This window comes from Rousettus aegyptiacus, unplaced genomic scaffold (assembly GCF_014176215.1).
Source record: "Rousettus aegyptiacus isolate mRouAeg1 unplaced genomic scaffold, mRouAeg1.p scaffold_m13_p_8, whole genome shotgun sequence".
Taxonomy (NCBI): domain Eukaryota; kingdom Metazoa; phylum Chordata; class Mammalia; order Chiroptera; family Pteropodidae; genus Rousettus; species Rousettus aegyptiacus.
This window is the reverse complement of record NW_023416311.1, coordinates 16,907,100-16,925,812: the sequence shown is the minus strand read 5'-3', so window position 1 is coordinate 16,925,812 and position 18,713 is coordinate 16,907,100. Positions and strand designations below refer to the sequence as shown.

Genomic DNA, 18,713 nt, shown 5'->3' with positions numbered 1-18,713 from the left:
TGATCTGCATTTCCCTAATGAGTAATGAAGTTGAGTATCTTTTCATGTGCTATTGTGTATCTTTTTTTGGAGAAAAGTCTGTTCAAGTCCTTTGTCTATTTTTTAATTGAGTTGTTTGTCTTTTTGCTGTTGAGCTATTACAGTTACTTCTATATTCTGAATACAAGGTCTTTATCACATATATGGTTGATGAATATTTTCTTCCATTTTATGGGTTGCCTTTTCACTGCCAAGTTCCAACATGACTGTAATCAAGCCTTTAGATATGACTTCTATTGTACAGGAAAAACATAGATAAAGGAACCAATCCAATGTGGAACACTCTGCAAGACAGCTGGCCTGGACTCTTCAAAAAGTCATTGTTGAGAGGAAAGGTGGGTGTGGAGTGGAAAGCTTCTGGAATAAGAGAGCAAAGAGACAACTAAATGCTACATAGGAACCTCAGTCAGAACCCAATTTGAACAAGTTGAACAAACTTTGGGGCTGAATGGGCAAATTTGTTGCCATGGAATGTTCTTAGTTCACTTTGATATACGATAGACTTGTACTTATTTATGTAGAGAAAGAATTTCACAATGCCCACCACACACTTCCACATCGTTTGGAAGGAAAATAAAGCACACTCGGATAATTCCTATCTAAAATGACAAAGCAAATGTTGATAATGAGTAGATCCAGGTGATGGGAGAACAGGGGATCATCATCCTATTCTTTAACTATAGACCTCAATGCCACTCCTCTCACCCTCATCCACTCTGCCCCAGCCGCTGGCTTTCCTCTCAGGGCCTTTGTACTTGCTTATTCCTTCTCTACTTCATACACACACTCTTCCCCTAAACATCTCATGGCTTAGTCTTCCAACTCCTTGAAACAACTTACTCAATTTTGCTATCTCAGTGACATCTTCCCCAGCCACCTTATGTAAAACTGCAACCCCCTCAGCAATACCTATCACACATCCCTGTTTCTCTCTTTCCAATGTTAATGTATTCCAATCAGAGACCACCTGGAACACTCCTAGAGTCAAACGAAGTTGGGTTTGTTAACTCACTGCCACAGAGGAGACTACCCACCATGGGAGACCACGGACATCTGAGTTAGATGGTTAAGACTAGAGTTAGGTGATGTGGGCTCAAAGAAGCAGGGCTTTGCTCTAGATTGGAAGCTGCCAAGAGATTGGGGTAATCCTATGATTGAGCAGTTTAAGAATTCTTATCTAGAAGAAGAGAAGAGCAAATGGAGGCTGGAGTTGCTATTGGCAAAAAAGTAGCAGTCATTCGTACTAGCCAGGATGGGGTGTTTGGTTATTCTTGTGATCTGGACAATTTATGTTTTCTCTATTTGGATAGTATTTGTTTTTGTCTTGAGCATCACAGTCACAGGTGTCCATGTCTGATGTCCATGTTCTAATGATTTTGTTCAACAGGAGAACGCAGGCTTTGCAGTGAGAGCCTGGGCATCAAGGGCTGCTTTTCTCCTTTTCACTGGTGTGCTTACCTGCTACAGTCATTCTGTATTGCATACCTTCCTCACCAGAACATCAGCTCCAGAGAGCAGGGGTTTCCGTCTGTTTGTCCTCTGCTATGTCCCCAGCTGTTAGAGCTGGCCTGGCATAGGATAAGTGGCCAAATGTAATCCATGAAGAATGAATGGAGTTTCTGGGGGGCTCTCACAAGCCTACCCAAGGCTGCTCCTGCTGCTTGCCTGACTTTAAGATCTAGGAGTTTTCATCTTTGCAGAGACATTCTGTCCCAAAGAGGTGTTCTACATGGGTCCCCTTTCACCGTGGAGGACTCTGACCTAGAGGACTCATGCCTAAGAGTATGGGATGTGTGGTGTGGTCCCATGTACTTAACTGTCCTGGAGCTGCCTACATTTTCAAGGTAATTCAGCTAAACAAAGAAAACAACACTAAAATGTTAGTGATGACTGGTGAGATATGTGATTTTTGTTCTCTTCCATAAGAGTCTATAGACTTCCTCAAAAGATCTATAAGGAGCACGCTTTGTTTTCATGAACAGAAAGTGGCTTTTAGGAAGCCTTTGAGAATAGGATGCTAACTGGTCCCCTCTAGAGCTGGATGTGAGAACCCCGGTGGCCCCAGACTTCTGGATGAGGAGAGAATAACACAATGCCATGTGAGTATTCAGGCATAATTTGGGTTATTACATGTATATTCGTAATTTATTGAAGAGTCTTAGGAAATGGCTAGATGGTTGTCTTTGAAGGTGAGGAGGTGAGAAGAGAAATTTGTTTTTTAAGCTGTACATTGTCAAGATTGCTATTACAATTAACACATTTAATTTGTCAATTAAAATTTAAAAACATTTAAATACATGTACAAAACACCTGTTAAAGAAAATGGAGAAAGAAAAGTACGAATGTGGAGATTGTGTGCGTGTGAGTGTGTATATGAAGAACCACATTCCAGAAATATACCAAGTCCATTTGATCAGTGAAAATGAACGAGGAGATTCTAATCATCATGTGTGGAAATTCTCAACCTCAACAATGAATAAAAACAGGTGCCCCCAACATGTTACCACAAACAAATAAAAATCATAACACTGAATGTTGGCCAGGGGAGAAACTTGTCCACACTGCAGACAGAGCTCTAAGTCCGGCAACAGAGCTGGGTGCTTCCTCTGAGGTGGCTTGGGAGGTGGCTGTGGGGGTAAGTGTGACAGGTGGAACTCTGAGGCCTCCCCACGAGACCCAAGCCTAGGCTCTGGGATTGTTCTGCAAGCCCCCTCTGCCAGGAGGCCTCACACCCCCAGCTTCGACATAAAGATAGGACAGGCTCTGGGGCAGCCCATGGCTCAGCTCCCACTTTAGGGACTTAACAGTTTTCATAACATGTGCTCAATGTGGAAGCCCAGTGAAAAATGTACAAAAAAAGAACAAGCAAGAATAACCCCAGCCTTCATTGCTTAGGGATAATTGTTATCAGTTTTGTACGATTCTGTCCAGCCTGTTCTTCTATTTAAAAACATTGTTATATTGTAAGTTCTGTTTTTTCCCTTTATTAAAAAAAAAAAAAATCCTACATTAAAAAAAAAGAGATGTGCTTATGAGGAAATGTTTATTATAAGTAAAATTTGTAAATCGAGTTATATGTGTTTAACTTAAAATATATGCATAAAAATGCAAGAACACATACTAACTAAAAGGAATATATTAAGCGCATTGGCATGGGTGTCTCATGGGGGAGAGGCAGAAAGGGAACAGGTTGATAGGATAAAGAGATACAAATAGAGCAGGAGGGGGGTCCTGTACAGTCTGGAATGAGACTGTGGCAGTAGAGTTGTAGTTTGGTGTCACTCCAGGCTTTTCATGAAGAGTCCAGCTTCCTCCTGGCTTAGGTACCCAGCTTAGAGAGTCCCCTCAACCAAGTTGCTGGGGGACTTGGCCTGTGGGTAGGGGAGAACCACAGACAGAACTTTATCCAGGTGAGAGGAGGCTAAACAGCAAAGGCGGGAAAGGGTCTGAAGCCAAGACTGCCTCTCATTCCCTGTGACACCTGGCCTCGGTTTCCTTCTATGGACCTCAGTTTACTCATCTGTAAACTGGAGCTCATAGGTGGTGTTACAGAGGCTTAAGGAATGCAGAGTGCTTCTGTGAGGGCCTCCTTCCATCGCAAGGACAGGGAGGGCAGAGATAGTCATTACAGAGACAAGCCTCAGGGTCAAGCTGACACTGATCTTCACCAAGCCTGAGCCCCAATCTTCCTGGAATCTGGTCTCTCTGGCTGTGGCCCAGGGAGGGAGGACAGAGTGATAGCCCTTCACCGCCTGCACCTGTCCCTTCAGGCTCTGACTGACCATTGTCACTGGATCTGATAAGATATCCCACCCCTATAGCCCCTTCCCCTCTTCTGACCAATGTGCACAGCCTGGCCCACATGCCAGGTCTGTGTATATAAGGGGACCCTAGGGGCTGAGCACCACGGATGCCAGTCTAGAGCTCACCCAGCTCCAGCTCAGCCATTTCCATGTCTCTGACCAAGTCTGAGAGGACCATCATCATGTCCATGTGGAGCAAGATCTCCACACAGGCGATTCCATTGGCACTGAGGCCCCGGAGCGGTGAGTGCCAGACAGGCTGGGATGGGGCTAAGGTAGGCAACAATGTGGGGCTCCTGAGGACAGGGGATAATGAGGAGAGGATAGTGAGGAGGGGTTAGTTAGGACAGGGGACAGTAAGAAGTGGTCAGCGAAGAGGGGACAATGAGAACAGGGGGCAGTGAGTTGGAGAAGATGAATTGCACAGCCATCTGACTGACCCTGAGCCCTGAGCAGGGGCAGGCCCAGGTTCCCACACTGAGGGCATGGACAGTTTCTCCCAAGGCCTGAAGTGTCTTCTGAGGCTGTCAGGTTGCTACCAGCACTGATATCAGGGTCTCTGATCATGGGGAAACCTCAGTCAAAAGAGATTTTCCTGAAAAGACCTTCCTGGGCTGCTGCTGAAGAGAGCGTCATTTCTGGCAGAAGGTGAAGTGGGAAGCCTAGTCAAGGGCTGGGAAGGAAGCCCCTGTAGCCAGAGGAGGTGAAAGTGCGGTGGGATCTGAAGAACTGGCAGCGCAGACTCAATCGAAAGGAAAAAGACAAGCCAGGAGTTGCAGCGGCCTGCAATAGGCCAAGGTCCAGTGGTGGGAGGCATGTGCGGGGCCTCTAGATGAGAGAGGTGGAGCTTAGGGGGCAGGGTGGGGGGCAGCAGTCTGGAGGGAAGGAAGACCTGCTCAGCTTGCAAGGGCCTGTGGCAAGATCGAATTCGGGTCCTCGAGCTGGAAAAGGGCGCGATGGACGTTGGGGAGGTGGGCAGGCCTACCTCCTCCAGAGCTCACGCCCCACCACCCCTCTCGCTGGCTCTTCATCAGCTAACTACTCACAGACCAAGACCTACTTCCCGCACTTCGACCTGCACCCGGGCTCGGCGCAGCTGCGCGTGCACGGCTCCAGGGTGCTGGCCGCCGTGGGCGACGCGGTCAAGAGCATCGACAACATCGCCGGCGCCCTGTCCAAGCTGAGCGAGCTGCACGCCTACGTCCTACGCGTGGACCCCGTCAACTTCAAGGTGGGCGCGGGGGCGCGGGCGGGAGCCCCAGCAGGGTCAGGACGGAGGCGGGGCCCGGACGCAAGAGCGGCAGGGTCTCCGCCCCCAACCAGGGAGCACCCCGCCCCGCGCGCTGAGCCGCCCTCCCCTCCCTCAGCTCCTGTCCCACTGTCTGCTGGTCACGGTGGCCTCGCACTTCCCCGCCGACTTCACGGCCGATGCCCACGCAGCCTGGGACAAGTTCCTGTCCATCGTATCCAACGTCCTGACCAAGAAGTACCGCTGAGCACAGTCACTGGACTCCAGAAGACAAGCTGCGGCCTCTTCTCTACCCCTGAACCCTCCTACAGTTCATCCCGGTACTCCCCAATAAATAGATAAGGATGGAGTGAGCTGGGTCCTGCGTCCTCAGTATTGGAAGAAAGAGGGGATAGAATGGGGGAGACCCGGTTGTCACCCCAGGCCTGAAGGCCACTCCAAAAGCGTTTGGAGGGTCCTTGCACCTGCAATCCCAGAGGCTCAGCCCGGAGGAGGCAGAGCAGCCCCAGGTCCGCCCACGCCGTTTTCTCTGGGTGCGTTCACTCCTCTCACCCTCTTTACAAGTCACCCAAAGTTTGTCGCTTCACTCAGCATGTTAGGTGCGGGTAGGGACTCAGGGGACTTTTCTTTAAAGCCTGATGTTGTAGCTCCCGCTTTGGGACCCCTGATGCGGCTGCCCTCCCGGCGCTTTGGGGAATAGGGAGCTTTCTGCGCGCGCGCGCACTTCCGATCCCTCCAGTCATTACAGATCCCCCAAAGTCTGCGGCAAAGTCACCCACGCGCAGGGCATGAATCTATGTCAGTAACCCAGGGACCCCGGAGACCGTGGCCTCCGCGGTGGTAGGGACCTGGGCTGGTGACGTTTGCCCATGCAGGACGAGGGTCCCTGCGTTCCCTTCGCGCTGCCGCAGATAAGATCGGGCGGGGTGCTCGAGGTGGGGTGCCGCTATAAGGAGGCCCAGGAGGCGGGCGCGGCCCCCAGAGCCCGCCACGCCAGCGCGATGCTCAACGCTCAGGAGCGCGCCCATATCGCGCAAGTCTGGGACCTGATCGCGGGACACGAGGCGCCCTTCGGGGCGGAGCTGTTGCTCAGGTGGGTAGGGGCGGGGTCTCTAGGATCCTAGGGAGGTGGAGACAGGGGGTTGTGGCCTGAGTCCCGAGGGGGCAGGCCAGACTATGGTTTTCAGGTGTCTGGGAGGTACAGGTGCGGAAGGGATCCCCGCACGCCCGCTCTCCCCACTGACCTGCTCCCGCAGGCTTTTCACCGTGTACCCCAGCACCAAGATTTACTTCAAACACCTGGGCGCCTGCCCTGACGAAGTACACCTGCTGAGCCACGGACAACGCATGTTGGAGGCGGTGGGCGTGGCCGTGCAGCACATGGACAACCTGCGCGCGGCCCTGAGCCCGCTTGCCGACCTGCACGCGCACGTGCTACGGGTGGATCCTGCCAACTTCCCAGTGAGGCAGCCCGGGTCGCAGGAGGGATCGCGCGCACAGCTGGGAGTTGGAGGGGTAGGGTTTCCGGGAGAAACTGGAGGAGACAACCACCCTTTCATCCGCCCCTTCTCCCGCAGCTGCTGATCCAGTGTTTCCAGGTGGTGCTAGCCTCCCACCTGCAGGACGAGTTCACGGTGGAGATGCAGGCGGCGTGGGATAAGTTCCTGACCGGCGTGGCCATAGTGCTGACCGAGAAGTACCGCTAAGCCGGGAGGCCTAGGACTGCGCATGTCAATAAACAGGCCTCAAACGGCGAGCCCCTGAGTGTGTGTGTGGTCTTTGGGTCTTTAGGCTGATGTCATTGTTGCTGCGCAGAGAAGCTCCGGGTCCCACAGGGAGCGTCCTGGAATCTTAGGGCGCGACCCCAAAACTTCGTCGACAAGGAAATGGGAGGGAGCGGACCCTGGGAACTCTCCAGACTTGCAAAGAGGACGGTTCCTGGGCTCACAATCTGGGGCCTGGGCAGGGTGTGGACACAAAGGCTAGAGCAGCACAGTTGCCCTCTTGTGGTGGGGGAATGTGGTGGCGCAGAGTGGGTGCTTGGATAGCGCGAGCTTCTAAGACTTCACCTCCCACCAGCAGCACCAAGCACTGCCATACCGTTGGCAAAGCACATCAACATTCACTCCATTCCTTCATTCATTCTCCCTCCATCCCCACCCGCCACCGGGAGCTGAGACGTGAATCTCAACATCCTTTGCAGAAAGCTGTAGGCACCCAGGCTCGGGGGCCAACTTCCTAGTCTGAAGGTGAATAAGAATTCCGGGTCCAGGGCTCCTTGGACCCTCATCTCTGTTCCTTCCTCTCACAATCCCCACCACCACCACCACATTCAGTCAACAGCAAACCTTCCCCTGGGCCAAGTTAGCCCCTTCCACTGAATCTCCTGGGATGGGAGATGGGGGTACAGAGGAACTCCTAAATGGCCACAGTCTAGTAGACTGAACAGGTTTCCAACTCTGTTCACATCACGAAGCTGCATGATCTGAGCCTAACACATGCATGGGGGGAAAACACACGCGCGCGTGTGCGCGCGCACACACACACACACACACACACACAACCTCGCTGGGCTTTGAAATGATTTGAGATCATAATAAAGGGTTGATGTCTGGTAGGGCCATGTCCACCCAACTTCCACTCCACACCCCAGCCTCAGTCTCCCTGTCTCAGTCTCTGTGGGTTTTCTGGCAAAGGCCTTCTTCCCACACCATCCCTCAGTCTCTCCCCATGCCCCTGAGTCTCTCCCTCTGCTACGTGGGGCAAGAACCTTAGCGCTCCACTCAAAATCTTTGCAGACAACAAAATGGGAGGCTGGGAGCAGCCCCTGGTGCTCTCCAGATTCAGAATGAGGAAAGCTCTTGGGCTGAGAGTTCCAAATCTTTGCAGGGAGAGTACGAAACCCGGAAGGGCAGAGGGCACCTAAGTCTGAGGGGAATGCTGAAGACTAGCCCTGACCTTGGCTTAGCGAGCTCCCTATGAGCTACAGGGAGGCCTGCCCATCACAGGCTGGAGGATTTACCCCATGTTATCCTTCACACGCAGTTTACATGGACAATTGACAGCTTTCTGTCATGGGCAAAGTCTTGTGCGAAAGCAGCGTGTTTCATTTCGGGAAAAATTGTGCTCTGCTCCCTGACCAGCAAATAGACACCTCAAAGCTTCCCTTGGCCCAGCCACAAGAGGGTATGCGTGGATTTGGGTGGCTCAAAAACCTGTGTGGGCACCCGGGAACCGCAGGAGCTGCAATAGAGGGTACCCTAAGAGCTGGATCTCAGCCTGCGCGGGCTCCATAGAGTGAGGGAGGCCTTGAGAGACAAGCCCGCCCCAACTCTTCAGGTCGCAAACCCTTCCCTGCACCTTCTGGAACCGCGCCAGCCAAAGAGCGAGGCCTGGATGGGCGTGCCCCTTGAGCCTCAGGCATAAAAGTTCCGCACACGCCCCCCGCACCACTCTTCTGATCCTTACACAGACTCAGAAAGAACCCACCATGGTGCTGTCTTCTGCTGACAAGACCAACATCAAGGCCGCCTGGGATAAGGTCGGCGGCAATGCTGGCGAGTATGGGGCAGAAGCTCTGGAGAGGTGAGGCCCTTTCTCCTGCTCCGACCTCAGGGCTCAACACCAGCCTCGGGGGCTTGCCGGCAACCCCGCCGTGGGCTCCGCCCCGGCTGGCGCCCACATCCCCAAGATCTCAGAGGCCGGATCGCCGACCTGCCCCCAAGAGGCCTGCTAGCGCCCTCATTCAAATCAGGGGCTCATGACCCTGCCCAGGAACACCGCCCCCACCCCGCTGCTCACCCTCCTCTCCCCGCAGGATGTTCCTGAGCTTCCCCACCACCAAGACCTACTTCCCCCACTTCGACCTGTCCCACGGCTCCGCCCAGGTCAAGGGCCATGGCAAGAAGGTGGGCGATGCTCTGACCAATGCCGTGGGCCACCTGGATGACCTGCCTGGCGCCCTGTCCGCTCTGAGCGACCTGCACGCCTACAAGCTGCGTGTGGACCCCGTCAACTTCAAGGTGAGTACGCCGCGGGCCTGGCCCACAGAGATCTGGGTGGAGGGCGCAGCGGGTCCCTCTCAGCGCCGCGGAGAATCCTGTGGGTTCCAGAAAGCGGAGTGTGTCGGCAGCGGCGCCCTAATATCTCCTCTCTCCGCAGCTCCTGAGCCACTGCCTGCTGGTCACTCTGGCCAATCACCTCCCGTCCGATTTCACCCCTGCTGTCCATGCCTCTCTGGACAAGTTCTTGGCCTCCGTGAGCACCGTGCTGACCTCCAAATACCGTTAAGCTGGAGCTGCGGCGACCCTTGCCAGGGCTGGGGACCCCTTTGCGCTCCGCGTACCCACCTTTCCTGATCTTTGAATAAAGTCTTAGTGGGCTGCAGCCTGTGTGGCCTGGGTTGTCTGTGTCCTCAAACGTGCCAGGGAAGAGTGCGGTTCTCTTTGCCTAGGACCAAGGACCCTCCTCAGTGGGTGAAGAGAAGGAAGAGAAGGGAGGAGGAGGGAGGGGATCTAAGGCTGGCGCTTTCAGTAATGTGCTGAACCGGGAGCTGTCAGACTTCCAAGGGCCCCTCTCTGGGGTAAGAGGTGAGGAGTTACAAGATTGCCACCCTCTTTGAAGTCTCTCTGATCACTGTTAAACTTACTATCAAAATAAAGCAAAACAAATAGACCTACAAAACAAGCCACTTCTTGTGCAAAGGCAGGCTCTGGACAATTTCTATGAGATTCTCATCTTCTTCCTACCAGAGAGAAGGTGGGTTGGAAGGAGGTTGCAGTCCCACACACTCTTCCTGGGCCACAGTAACCCTCTTCAGGCAGCACAGTCTGGGAAGCAGAGAGGGGAATGAGCAGTCTACAGCAGTCAGGGTGCACTGGGAGGAGCACTTTACCAGAGTACCTTGCTCCCTTGTTCTCCATTCCATGAGACACATTAATAGCTCACTCTATGTCCAGCCCTGTGTCTCCCAGCTGACCACCTCCTCCTCTGCTTGCTCAGTTTTGCAGCCAGAATCTCCTGGGGCCTCCCAGCGTTTCTACCTGGGTGCTGGGAGCAATAGTTGGGAAAGGCCCCTGTCCCAGGTGCTGAAGCCCTGGACTCCACATTGGAATCTCCAGCACCCCACTCAGGTCTGCAGCCACCTGAGGGACACTATCAGCACTCTAGCCCAGCCCCAATCTCCAGAGCAACATGCAGCGCTGGGAAAAAGTTTGGGGAGGGTGACAAACCTCTTCCTCACCGCTGTTTTTCTGGACATAGGCATCTCTGAACAGCTGGTGAGTTGCTTCCCCCAATCCACCATGCACTCTTCCTCTGACCCACAGTCCAGTGCATTTTTATTTAAATGTAGAAATCTATTTATGCTTTCTCACACACACACACACACACACACACACACACACACACACACACCCTTCTGTGTTGTTCAAAGTAAGGAGAGAATGTTCCTCTGCCCTGTTCCCCACTGCACAGAAGCCTAAGCTAATAGTTTGGGAATAAGCCCCCTGCCTCCTATCCTGTGTTGAAGGACACAGCTACATCAACAACTATACCTTTTTCTTGTCAAAAATATCATGATGCTTGTGAAAAACATCATCATACCGTACATATTTGTCTGAAACCTATTCTTCTCACTGAACCATGTCTCTTCTACATCTTTTCTGGCCAGTTCATTCTGTTATCTCATTTTCATACAATGTATTGGTCATTATCATATCTCTGTTAATTTCCTTTGCCAATATTCTCTTAAGCCATTTGTCATACATCTACTCTTCCCATATTAGGAATGTAAGCCATTGGCTGAGGTATGTTCTCCAAGTCTTGCCTTAAAAGGGCTCACAGGGCAGGGGGATTGGAGCAAGATGTGAAAGCAGGGGTTGTCCCAGGCCTGAGGAGTGGGTGTTTGGTTGTTTTAAGTCCCCAGGGTCTTATCCTTTTTGTTCTTCAGAGCCAGGATTGAAACTTCTGAGCCTGTGGACAGAATCAGGAATAGAGTGGAGGTAGGAAAGGAAGGTGGAATGAGTTGGGGGAAGGTCCAGGATTAACAAAATAAGAAGAGCAGACACAGCAGGCAGAACCTGAGAGAGCATTTCTGAGGCTCGTCTGAGCTGCTTTCTTCTCAGTCCAAGTCGGTTTGACTTGGGCAAGTCTTGAGTAAAAGTCCTAGGGGAGGGATGGGGACAGAGGGGTAGGTGGAAGGAAGCCCATCCAACCCACCCCCCAAAGCAAATTCTTCTTCCAGGCTCCCAGGAAAGGACATATCAATGACTTCTCACTCCCTTTTCTTCTCACCTAGCTCTGATGTTTAACCTCATCAGTCACCTCCTCCACCAAATAGACCAAAGGACTCACTTATCTACCACCAGTAAGGGGTCTCCACCAGCTGAATTTTCTGCCCCTCCTCACAGCTCCACCAGAAGTTCATCCCTTCCCCCATCCTGCAGGGTCTGACCAACCTCTTCACCCCCACATCTCCCTACAACCATTCTATAGCAACAGAAGCCATCTTTCGCCTGGCTCCCCTACAAGCCAAGTAGGAGGCACCCCCTCCCGCCCTACTTTATCTAATACTTACTCATTCTCCAGTCTCACCTCCTCAGGAAAGCTCACCATGATCCTCACACTAACCTTGGTATCCTCGAATGCCTCATCCACTCCTTTTATGCTCCCTTAGAGCCTTTAATGAGGTTTGAGACTATACGTTCTTGTGCGATGATTTGATGACTTTGTCCCAGCTAGGCTGAAATCTCAGCTCTTGTTCATCAGTGGCTATGTTTATCAATTCAACAACTATTTACACAGTGATTCTTGTATCAGGCACAATTTGGGAGATGGGTGAGGGGTATCATTGAGAACCAGGACTACTTGATCAGTGGTAGAGAGAGACAGCCATTCACACAATCACACAGAGATCCTGAATAGGTGAGGCCATCTTGCTGAGCTCCCCACATGGAGCTACAGGACCACCACCCTATGAGAAGCTTGAGCTGGAAGGCTTCCACCTCAGCCATATGAATTATATTCCCTGAAATTCGTGTCTACCAAAAGACCGGCACTCTATGATCCTCAATGATTATTTGAGGAATAAAAGGGAGCTGGAAGAACCAAGGCTGAAGTGGTACAAGAGGGATTCTAAGCAGGAATTCTTGAGAATATGTGAGCAAGGACATCCTTGTGCACATTCATTTCTCTCTTCTCTGGTCTAAGCGACCCCTTTCTTTCTTCCCGCACTCAATCGCCCATTCATTGACTATTCTGCCCAAGTTAAACATGTCCAGCGTGTACCAATCCCAGGTGCAGGGAACGTCCTCAGGAGAGCTCAGCCTGTGGCTAGGGAAGCTCAGGGACCCTAAGGGGTGTCATTGAGCTTACATGGTGGAAAAGCCAGCATCGATCCACCTCTACAAACCAGCCTCCACCCACTGGGGGGCGAGGATATCACTTCTGGGGGAGGTAGATGCAGCGGGTGAGAAGTTGCAGTTGGGAGGGAGAAATATCCTGGCCAGGGGACACCAGGTGCCTCCGCGAACTGGGAGTGACTCCTCCACCACTCTAGCTAGACACGCACCCGGCAAGAGGCGCCCCCTGCAGTGCCCCAGCTCCGCGCCAGCCAATGAGCGAGGCCTGGATGGGCGTGCCCCTTGAGCCTCAGGCATAAAAGTTCCGCACACGCCCCGCGCACCACTCTTCTGATCCTTACACAGACTCAGAAAGAACCCACCATGGTGCTGTCTTCTGCTGACAAGACCAACATCAAGGCCGCCTGGGATAAGGTCGGCGGCAATGCTGGCGAGTATGGGGCAGAAGCTCTGGAGAGGTGAGGCCCTTTCTCCTGCTCCGACCTCAGGGCTCAACACCAGCCTCGGGGGCTTGCCGGCAACCCCGCCGTGGGCTCCGCCCCGGCTGGCGCCCACATCCCCAAGATCTCAGAGGCCGGATCGCCGACCTGCCCCCAAGAGGCCTGCTAGCGCCCTCATTCAAATCAGGGGCTCATGACCCTGCCCTGGAACACCACCCCCACCCCGCTGCTCACCCTCCTCTCCCCGCAGGATGTTCCTGAGCTTCCCCACCACCAAGACCTACTTCCCCCACTTCGACCTGTCCCACGGCTCCGCCCAGGTCAAGGGCCATGGCAAGAAGGTGGGCGATGCTCTGACCAACGCCGTGGGCCATCTGGATGACCTGCCTGGCGCCCTGTCCGCTCTGAGCGACCTGCACGCCTACAAGCTGCGTGTGGACCCCGTCAACTTCAAGGTGAGTACGCCGCGGGCCTGGCCCACAGAGATCTGGGTGGAGGGCGCAGCGGGTCCCTCTCAGCGCCGCAGAGAATCCTGTGGGTTCCAGAAAGTGGAGTGTGTCGGCGGCCGCGCCCTAATATCTCCTCTCTCCGCAGCTCCTGAGCCACTGCCTGCTGGTCACTCTGGCCAATCACCTCCCGTCCGATTTCACCCCTGCTGTCCACGCCTCTCTGGACAAGTTCTTGGCCTCCGTGAGCACCGTGCTGACCTCCAAATACCGTTAAGCTGGAGCTGCGGCGACCCTTGTCTGGGCTGGGACCCCTTTGCGCTCCACGTGCCCACCTTTCCTGATCTTTGAATAAAATCTTAGAGGGCTGCAGCCTGTGTGGCCTGGGTTGTTTGTTCCTCGAATGTGCCAGGGAGGGGGCTAGTTTTCCTTTCCTGGGACCAAGGACCTTCCGCAGTGGACTAAGAGAGGGAAGGGGATAAAAGGGCACAAGAGGGAGTGAAGCCAGTCCTGTTGCCACTGCCTGGGATTCACTGGGCTACCCCCTACTCACCTCTGAGTGCTTTGCTGCATACATTCCCCACCCCAACCCCCCACATCATTCTTCGGCCTTTGTTATTTAAACAAGTTTGCTCCAATAATGGATTCGTTTTTCATCTTTACATTTTATGACACAACACACTTGCTCTGAGAGTTGTCCAACCTCCAGCCTAAGACCTCTGAGCAGTCCTAGGGCTCCTGCCAGAGTTGAGTGGTGGTGAAGACAGTAGGTCACACGCCACAGTTGTAGTGAATGCTCCCCTCTCCATCAAGTGCCTCCCAAATACACACACAGTCTAGATGAAATTGGAGTTGAGCAATGCAATTACAGATGCTAGGCAATTTCCTGGAGACACCTATTTCACTTGGTGCCACCCCCTATGATGCTCACTCTGCAGTCACTGACATCCTGGGGCCATCGCAGGTCTGGAGGCCCAGTTTTGGGGCCTCACCAGGCATCGACTGCATCTCCCTGAGGCTGGCAACTCAGAGGCCCACTGACTCCCCCGAATGTTGCAGCTGAAAGGAGAGTCAGGGCCAGGGAGCCTACACCCTGATGTGCTTCCTCTCCACAAAGCACACCCCTAGTGCCTTCAACTTTAGAGTGAGGGCTTGATGTGTCTGGTCCTGATTGCAGTCCAGCCCCAAACCTCTGAGAGCAGTGTCCTTTCTTCCCTGTGTCCAAGAGTGGTCCTTGGAAAATGAGATAGCACGTACCCTGCCTCAGTTTGTGATGCTTTTGAGCATAGCTAGTGGCATAGTCTGAGCTCTCAGTACAAGGCGGTCTTCCTTATCTTATTATTAGGAAAAATGAAGACCTGGGCTAAAAGTGGAAACAACCCAAACATCCAGCAACTGATGAATGGACAAAGAAAATGTGGTCCATCCAAACAATGGAGTATTATACAGCCAGAAAAAGAAATGGCGTATTGATAAATGGTACGAGGTGGACAAACCTTGAAAATGTGCTAAATGAAAGAAGCCAGACACAAAAGACCATATGTTGCACATTTCTATTTATTTGAAATGTCCAGAATAAGCAAATCCACAAAGACAGGGAGTGGATTGGTAGTTTCCAGGGGCCAAAGGAAAGGGATTATAGAGTGACTGCTAATGGGTACAGAGTTGGGGCGATGAAGAAGTTCTGGAACTGGATAATGGTAATAGTTATACAACATTGCGAAAGTAATTAAAGACACTCAATTGTACACTTTAAAATGGATAAGATGGCAAATTTTATGTTATATAAATTTTACCACCACCATCGCCACAACAAGAAAATGTGTAGAATGGTGCCTGGTAGGGAACCAGTGCCACATAGGTATTAGCTATTATTATTAGGATACATCCTAGGCTCTCAATAAATGTTCATTGTCCTGAAAAGAACATCTGCTATGAGCGAGGCACTTGACATTTCTTTTCCATTTAATCCTCACAACCACCTTGGGAAGAAGAAATTGTATTCATTTTATACAATAAAAGAGGAAATAGACTCAGGGAAGTGTCATAACAGACTTGTGAAGGAGGTAGAATAAGCTAAAGCGCAAAAAATCCATGCAAAAATTCAGTGTTATCTAATAATAATATATATTAAATGGGAGCCTCGGGATCCAGGGCGATTGATTGGTAAAGTCCCAGGGCAGAGCAGACGCAGGAGATTCGACGCTCCCTGATTCCTCCGGACCAGAATCTGTAGATTGGCGCCCCCTGGAAGCCGCGGGGACTCGCCAGCCGATCTGCGCAGGCGCAGCCCGGTGCTCTGAGCGCCGGCAGCTGGCCCAGGGCTCTGCGATGGTGCTGTCCGCCGCAGACACCGCGGCAGTGCGCGCGCTGTGGAAGAAGCTGGGTAATAACGTCGGCGTCTACACGACCGAAGCCCTGGAGAGGTGCGGACAGGCCCCAGCGCCCTCTGGGCTCACCTGCCTTTCCGCGCGTAGCGGCGATGAGACCCCGCTCCTCTTGGAAGACAAGCGCCCACACCAGGGGTGCGGCATCTCACTTTCTGTTCCTCCCTCAGGACCTTCCTGGCCTTCCCCTCCACCAAGACCTACTTCCTCCACCTGGACCTGAGGCCCGGCTCTACTCAGGTCAAAGCCCACGGCCAGAAGGTCGCCGACGCACTGACCCTGGCCGTGGACCACCTGGACGACTTGCCCCACGTCCTGTCAGCTCTGAGCGACCTGCACGCGCACAAACTGCAAGTGGATCCCGTCAACTTCAAGGTTAGCACGCGGGCTGAAACTGGACCCGCTTGCCGGAGGAGGGAAGAGTTCTCACCAGGGAAGGGTGTGGAGGGACAGATGGACGCGGATGGGGACGACTCTCTCCCTCCACAGCTCCTGGGCCACTGCTTGCTGGTGACCCTCGCCAGGCACTACCCTGGAGACTTCAGCCCCGCCCTGCAAGCCTCGCTGGACAAGTTTCTGAGACACGTGATTTTGGCTTTCACCTCCGGCTATCCCTAAACTGGGGGTGGATGGTCGTGAGAACCCCTAGCCACCCCTTCCCGCGATTTTACAGTGTTTGAGTAAAGTCCCGGAAAGAAAGCCTCCGCTTGAGTGTGTATGTTCCCTACAAGGTGCGCAGCAGGGGCCTGATGGGTTTGGGCGAGAGGTGTGCCTCCGCCCCAAAGGAAGGGTAGGGATCTGGGGAGGCCAGAGCCACAGGCACATCCCGCCATAGTTAGATCAGGGCGTTCCGCTGGACGCCCTGGGCCGCCGAGAGGAGATTCAGGTTGTCCTCAACTCCGAGTCCCAAATGCCATATTATAACTCCCACACACCATGCCGTTATTAGCTGCGGCCACTTGGAGGCACAGATCCGCGGCTTCTGTCAGCACTTTGGGAGCGGGTGACAGGTAGGGAGATGTCATGGGTTTGTCTCAGCTGGCGAGGTCTGGCCCTTCCCCAGTGTTGCTCGCTTTGGGGGACTCCTCTCAGATCCAGGTACGCGGGACCTGGTCCCTCACCCACCTGGAACCGAGGGCGGGATTCGGGATACAGATTCTGAGAAAACTAGGGGGCTGCGACGGAAACCTGCATGGAGCTCAACCTGTGCAGCCGTACACAGAGCCTCTAGAAGGGCATTGGGGTCTTGTTTGCCAGACTCTGGACCTCGTGGAATGAGGTGGATGCTGCCCCAGCACCCAGTCACGTAGCAAGGTAAACCAGGGAGCCAGCCCAGAACCTTGCCTACATCCATACTTCTAAGGAGACAGACCTCAGAACTGCTTTTAAATTTTTTGCCTCATAAAATTGTGCTCATCATAGAAACTAAAATGTGCAAAACTTCTCCACTTACTATATACCTCTTGAGTATTCCAGTGGGTCCAGCCCATCCACTATTCCTTTAATTCCTGCTTGACACATAGGGAAACTACGTGTGAACAAATGGAGGACATGGGAATCAGATCCAAGAGCACAAATGTATAGACATACCACACACAAACAGATATAAACACACAAACTGGCAGAAACAGCCCCACTCAGACATGTAACAAGGTAATATTTAAGATACAGCCTTTCAGGTCCTTCTAGGCACATTTGGGGATATTTTTTTTTTAGAAATGGTATCCTCAAAATGACATTGGAAAAAGTGGATGTCCTGGACTCTAATGAGATAAATACACGCTACGGGGAGAGAAAAACACAAGCAAACTTAAAAGAACAGGGAGACAAATATTTGCCATTATCAGCAAAGGGTTGTTATTACAAGGTAAACATCCAAATTTTTTTCTCACCCCCTCCACCTTTCTTTTTAAAGTCAGTCAACTCTACAGAAAACTAAGCCAAAAGATGAACAGAAAACTTAACAGTATACCAATGGCCAACAAACATTTGTAACAATGCACAAAGCCATGCAAATAAAAATGCTCATTAACAAGACACCTGTCATAAAAAGGAGTGCAGTACACTTCTGGTGAAGTGCAATGTAGTATGTAACCTTTTGGGAAGGTAATTCAGTTGTATACAGTTGTGGGCCAACGTATGTTTAGTAACTGGCACTCTGGAAAAGAAGGAGGCTGAATCTATAGCATTTGCCAGTTTCCATTGTGTAAATATTGCCATCATGGTTGATTTCAAGCTATCAATATGCTATTACTGAACAACAAATTAGGAAGAGATGCACAATATCTGCTATTGTGTTGTATTTCTATCAAGAGACTTGGAGATAGATAATAGTAAAATACAGTAACATAATTAGGAAATAATGAGTTTTCAGTATTTATCACCTTTGTTTTTAAGGTGATAAATCTATTTGTAAATTAACATAACTTTTAATAGTGGTTGTGTCTAACAATCAGTTCTCAGAATTCCTAAAAGTTTTAACTTGGGCTAATCTAAGCAGGTTCTAGCACACCACTGATTGTATCCTTTAAATCTAAAAAGTACAAATTACCTAAGCCTGCGGTCCTGCTTCTGAGAATTTATCCAACAGAAAATGGCACACATATATGAAGACATTTTGTGTACAGTGATGTTCTTTGCAGGACTGATTATTAGAGAAGAAAAATAAAAAGAAAATAAAAAATATGGTGCACACCCAACATTCCTCAATGTAACTTAAATAAATTATAGTAGAGTGACACAAGGGGCCACTGTATAGCCATTAGAAAGAATGAGGTCAGCCTTTGGGCACAGACATGAATAATGCCAAGACATTTGTATAACAAAACACACTGCAGGTCAATGTGTGGAGCATAAATCCATTTTTATATTGATATAATCACAAGAAAACTTGAAATACACACTAAATGTTAGCAGCAAGTTTCCACAGGCATGAGACTAAAAGGACAGAGAAGGCAATTGTCACCATACTTTATATAATCCCAGAAA

General features: G+C 51.6%; 5 protein-coding genes across 6 annotated transcripts; all 5 read left to right on the top strand.

Annotated features, from left to right (window-relative positions):
* Nucleotides 1–4,228: 4,228 nt before the first annotated feature.
* LOC118606416 (hemoglobin subunit zeta-like) lies at nt 4,229–5,846 on the top strand. The gene is made up of 2 exons (XM_036225318.1): nt 4,229–5,073; nt 5,210–5,846. The coding sequence occupies exons 1-2, from the start codon at nt 4,675–4,677 to the stop codon at nt 5,336–5,338; spliced, it is 528 nt and encodes a 175-aa protein (XP_036081211.1). The 5' UTR covers nt 4,229–4,674; the 3' UTR covers nt 5,339–5,846.
* A 99-nt stretch (nt 5,847–5,945) lies between these two features.
* On the top strand, nt 5,946–6,852 carry HBM (hemoglobin subunit mu). The gene is made up of 3 exons (XM_016136758.2): nt 5,946–6,184; nt 6,348–6,552; nt 6,669–6,852. The coding sequence occupies exons 1-3, from the start codon at nt 5,961–5,963 to the stop codon at nt 6,795–6,797; spliced, it is 558 nt and encodes a 185-aa protein (XP_015992244.2). The 5' UTR covers nt 5,946–5,960; the 3' UTR covers nt 6,798–6,852.
* A 1,683-nt stretch (nt 6,853–8,535) lies between these two features.
* On the top strand, nt 8,536–9,477 carry LOC107506143 (hemoglobin subunit alpha). The gene is made up of 3 exons (XM_016136761.2): nt 8,536–8,676; nt 8,909–9,113; nt 9,253–9,477. The coding sequence occupies exons 1-3, from the start codon at nt 8,582–8,584 to the stop codon at nt 9,379–9,381; spliced, it is 429 nt and encodes a 142-aa protein (XP_015992247.1). The 5' UTR covers nt 8,536–8,581; the 3' UTR covers nt 9,382–9,477.
* A 3,291-nt stretch (nt 9,478–12,768) lies between these two features.
* LOC107506144 (hemoglobin subunit alpha) lies at nt 12,769–13,710 on the top strand. The gene is made up of 3 exons (XM_016136763.2): nt 12,769–12,910; nt 13,143–13,347; nt 13,487–13,710. The coding sequence occupies exons 1-3, from the start codon at nt 12,816–12,818 to the stop codon at nt 13,613–13,615; spliced, it is 429 nt and encodes a 142-aa protein (XP_015992249.1). The 5' UTR covers nt 12,769–12,815; the 3' UTR covers nt 13,616–13,710.
* Nucleotides 13,711–15,571: 1,861 nt separating this feature from the next.
* On the top strand, nt 15,572–16,424 carry HBQ1 (hemoglobin subunit theta 1). 2 transcript variants are annotated; one of them, XM_036225317.1, is made up of 3 exons: nt 15,586–15,764; nt 15,896–16,100; nt 16,215–16,424. In XM_036225317.1, the coding sequence occupies exons 1-3, from the start codon at nt 15,670–15,672 to the stop codon at nt 16,341–16,343; spliced, it is 429 nt and encodes a 142-aa protein (XP_036081210.1). In that variant the 5' UTR covers nt 15,586–15,669; the 3' UTR covers nt 16,344–16,424. The 2 variants fall into 2 exon arrangements, with proteins under 2 accessions (XP_036081209.1, XP_036081210.1); XM_036225316.1 differs by having other exon boundaries at nt 15,572–15,764; nt 15,896–16,424.
* Nucleotides 16,425–18,713: the final 2,289 nt, after the last annotated feature.

What these genes read in the sequence shown, in the direction of transcription:
- HBQ1 (XM_036225316.1), top strand. Translation starts at nt 15,670, where the DNA reads ATGGTGCTGTCCGCCGCAGACACCGCGGCAGTGCGCGCGCTGTGGAAG. An exon ending in ACGACCGAAGCCCTGGAGAG is followed by an intron (nt 15,765 to 15,895) that starts GTGCGGACAGGC and finishes TTCCTCCCTCAG; the next exon opens with GACCTTCCTGGCCTTCCCCT.
- LOC107506143 (XM_016136761.2), top strand. Translation starts at nt 8,582, where the DNA reads ATGGTGCTGTCTTCTGCTGACAAGACCAACATCAAGGCCGCCTGGGAT. An exon ending in GGGGCAGAAGCTCTGGAGAG is followed by an intron (nt 8,677 to 8,908) that starts GTGAGGCCCTTT and finishes CTCTCCCCGCAG; the next exon opens with GATGTTCCTGAGCTTCCCCA. An exon ending in TGGACCCCGTCAACTTCAAG is followed by an intron (nt 9,114 to 9,252) that starts GTGAGTACGCCG and finishes CTCTCTCCGCAG; the next exon opens with CTCCTGAGCCACTGCCTGCT.
- LOC118606416 (XM_036225318.1), top strand. Translation starts at nt 4,675, where the DNA reads ATGAGAGAGGTGGAGCTTAGGGGGCAGGGTGGGGGGCAGCAGTCTGGA. An exon ending in TGGACCCCGTCAACTTCAAG is followed by an intron (nt 5,074 to 5,209) that starts GTGGGCGCGGGG and finishes CCCCTCCCTCAG; the next exon opens with CTCCTGTCCCACTGTCTGCT.
- LOC107506144 (XM_016136763.2), top strand. Translation starts at nt 12,816, where the DNA reads ATGGTGCTGTCTTCTGCTGACAAGACCAACATCAAGGCCGCCTGGGAT. An exon ending in GGGGCAGAAGCTCTGGAGAG is followed by an intron (nt 12,911 to 13,142) that starts GTGAGGCCCTTT and finishes CTCTCCCCGCAG; the next exon opens with GATGTTCCTGAGCTTCCCCA. An exon ending in TGGACCCCGTCAACTTCAAG is followed by an intron (nt 13,348 to 13,486) that starts GTGAGTACGCCG and finishes CTCTCTCCGCAG; the next exon opens with CTCCTGAGCCACTGCCTGCT.
- HBM (XM_016136758.2), top strand. Translation starts at nt 5,961, where the DNA reads ATGCAGGACGAGGGTCCCTGCGTTCCCTTCGCGCTGCCGCAGATAAGA. An exon ending in GGGGCGGAGCTGTTGCTCAG is followed by an intron (nt 6,185 to 6,347) that starts GTGGGTAGGGGC and finishes CTGCTCCCGCAG; the next exon opens with GCTTTTCACCGTGTACCCCA. An exon ending in TGGATCCTGCCAACTTCCCA is followed by an intron (nt 6,553 to 6,668) that starts GTGAGGCAGCCC and finishes CTTCTCCCGCAG; the next exon opens with CTGCTGATCCAGTGTTTCCA.